The sequence below is a fragment of the Centroberyx affinis genome, unplaced genomic scaffold (genome assembly GCF_046629955.1).
Source record: "Centroberyx affinis isolate AG114_WGS23_722 - 3 ecotype Tasmania unplaced genomic scaffold, CSIRO-AGI_Caff_v1 ptg001864l_1, whole genome shotgun sequence".
Taxonomy (NCBI): Eukaryota; Metazoa; Chordata; class Actinopteri; order Beryciformes; family Berycidae; genus Centroberyx; species Centroberyx affinis.
In genome coordinates this window covers 184,658-186,902 of record NW_027280241.1, presented here as the reverse complement: position 1 = coordinate 186,902, position 2,245 = coordinate 184,658, and the positions used below count along the sequence as shown (strand labels likewise).

The 2,245-nt window shown below is 53.1% G+C and overlaps 1 protein-coding gene across 1 annotated transcript; it reads right to left on the bottom strand.

Moving 5' to 3' along the window:
- Positions 1-1,032: 1,032 nt before the first annotated feature.
- Positions 1,033-1,875, bottom strand: LOC139653083 (E3 ubiquitin-protein ligase TRIM9; the record flags this gene model as incomplete). The annotated part of the gene is made up of 1 exon (XM_071530040.1): positions 1,033-1,875. A coding segment is annotated over exon 1 (843 nt), but the record flags the coding sequence as incomplete, so codon positions are not given.
- Between the last annotated feature and the right edge of the window lie 370 nt (positions 1,876-2,245).

The following is a 2,245-nucleotide window of genomic DNA, read 5'->3' as shown; positions in this document are numbered from 1 at the left end:
ATCAATTTAAAATGAGTGAAATAGCCGAGTCACTTTAATAATCTTTTAATGAAATTGGCAAACGCTGGGTGATTTTCGGTGATAGATAGATAGATAGATAGATAGATAGATAGTGTAGTTGGAAGATGACGATAGAAAAGCAGAGACGAAGGAAGGGAAGTGTGAAGAAAAGGGGGAGGGAGGAGGAGGAACAGACACACACACACACACACACACACAGTCACACACTCTTGTCGAGGAGAAGAGAAGAAGAAAAGAGTGAGAGAAAAGGCTACAGGGCTGGTGACCTCCTCTGACTACACTACATTCACTGATGTGGGCCAGTTCTTTTTTAAAATGGCAAGAAGGAGCTATGTGACCTATTCAAGTGATGACTCATGGTGCGCGCATACACACACACACACACACACACACACACACACACACACACATAGGCACACACATGCACATTAACACATACACACACATACTGGGGGCTTTAGGCTTCACAGTAATTATTTTACTACTGAATCCTGATGAATCAGAGAGGGCTCTCTGTGGTTTATGGTTCCACTGATGCACAGTAGCTTATGCACACACACTCTCACTCTCTCACACACTCTCACTCTCACACACACACACACACACACACTCAACACAGAATATGAATGGGGTTTCCTTCTCTGACTGTTAAGATTTTGTAAGACACTTTCAAAATGGAGAACATGTGATACAAACAACAAGGGCATATCAGACACTGGAGAAACCAGTGTGTGTGTGTGTGTGAGTGTGTGTGTGTGTGTGTGTGTGTGTATACTCTGTATAACCACAGAGAGCTCCTCTAATTCATCAGGATTCAGTAGTAGCCTAGTTATTATTACTACTAATACGATTATTGTGATTATTAGCCTATATGCTATTAATTATTAGCACAGTTATAAGGCAACCCCAATTTTTACTAAAGCCTAAGGTGTGCGTGTGTGTGCGCGCGCGCGTGTGCGCGTGCGTGCGCGCGCGCGCGTGTGTGTGTGTGTGTGTGTTATGTCTGTTCACCTTGTGTTGTTTCCACATCACGGCCAGCGGCTTGACGTCGTGCTTGGCGTGTTTTCCGTCCTCGAGACACTTCATGCAGACCGGAGCCTTGCAGCTGCTGCAGTACATGCTGAAGTTTTCCGCTTCGTGATCCGCGCACGTCGCGGGCTTCCGCGCGGTGGCGGGCGGCTGCTGACCGCCGGCTCCCCCGCCGCCGCCTCCTCCGCTCGCCGCTCCGGCCGCCCCCGCTTTGCTCGACGGCGGCACCAGGCGGTGTTTGGCCAGCGGACCGCGGGACGGGTGGCACCGCTGCTGGCAGGCGGTGCAGTAGTAAACGTCGCACTGCTCGCACATCACCGCCGCGTCCACGGGGTTGCGGTCACACAGCTGGCACTTCACCGCGGCGGAGGACGAGGAGGAGGCGGCGGCCGCGGCGGCGGCGACGGCGGCGGCGCGGTTCTGCTGGTACCGCGCCACGATGGCCTCCAGCAGCCGGTTCCGCGGGAAGCCCCGGAGCCCCCGCTCGTCCAGGGAGACGCTCCGGTGGCACAGCGGGCAGGTGAGGGAGCAGTGTCGGTGGTGGAGGGCCGGCGGAAACACTCGCACCCCGTTGGGAGACTTGAGCTGGCACGGTGTGTAGGAGCCGTAGCCGCTGTCCGTCTCGCTGTACAGACTCATCTTGTCCATGTCCAGGTAGTCGTAGTCAGAGCTGCCCGACGCCCGGCTCTGCACCGGGGTCTCTCCCTCCGGGGTTTGGACGGTGATATTTCGAGCACACGCCAAACACACATTGTGAGAGCACGGTAACAAGATGGGGTCCTTGAAGAGGGAACCGCAAACCGGGCATTTCAACTCTTCGTCCATCGCTCCCGTCTGTTCCTGTCCGCCGGAGGAGAAACAGCTTCAATGAAAACACTCCAGGACCGTCTGACACGGACAGCTCCCTTCAGCGCTCCGCGCAGGCGCACAGGCGAGAGGGGATTGTGGGGCTTGTAGTTCTGACTGACTGAGTGGGTTCAGTCAGAGATGGACTGAACCAGAGACTTTTTTTTTAATCCTATCACATAAACACATAAACACATAAACACACAAACGCCCACTCTCTCTGTCTCTCTCTCTCTCTCTCTCTCACACACACACACACACACACTTAAAGTGATGCCCCTGAGACAATGCAATCAAACAGACTATTTTAACAATAGACACGCTGAACCCTTCATTAGACAAAAAAAAA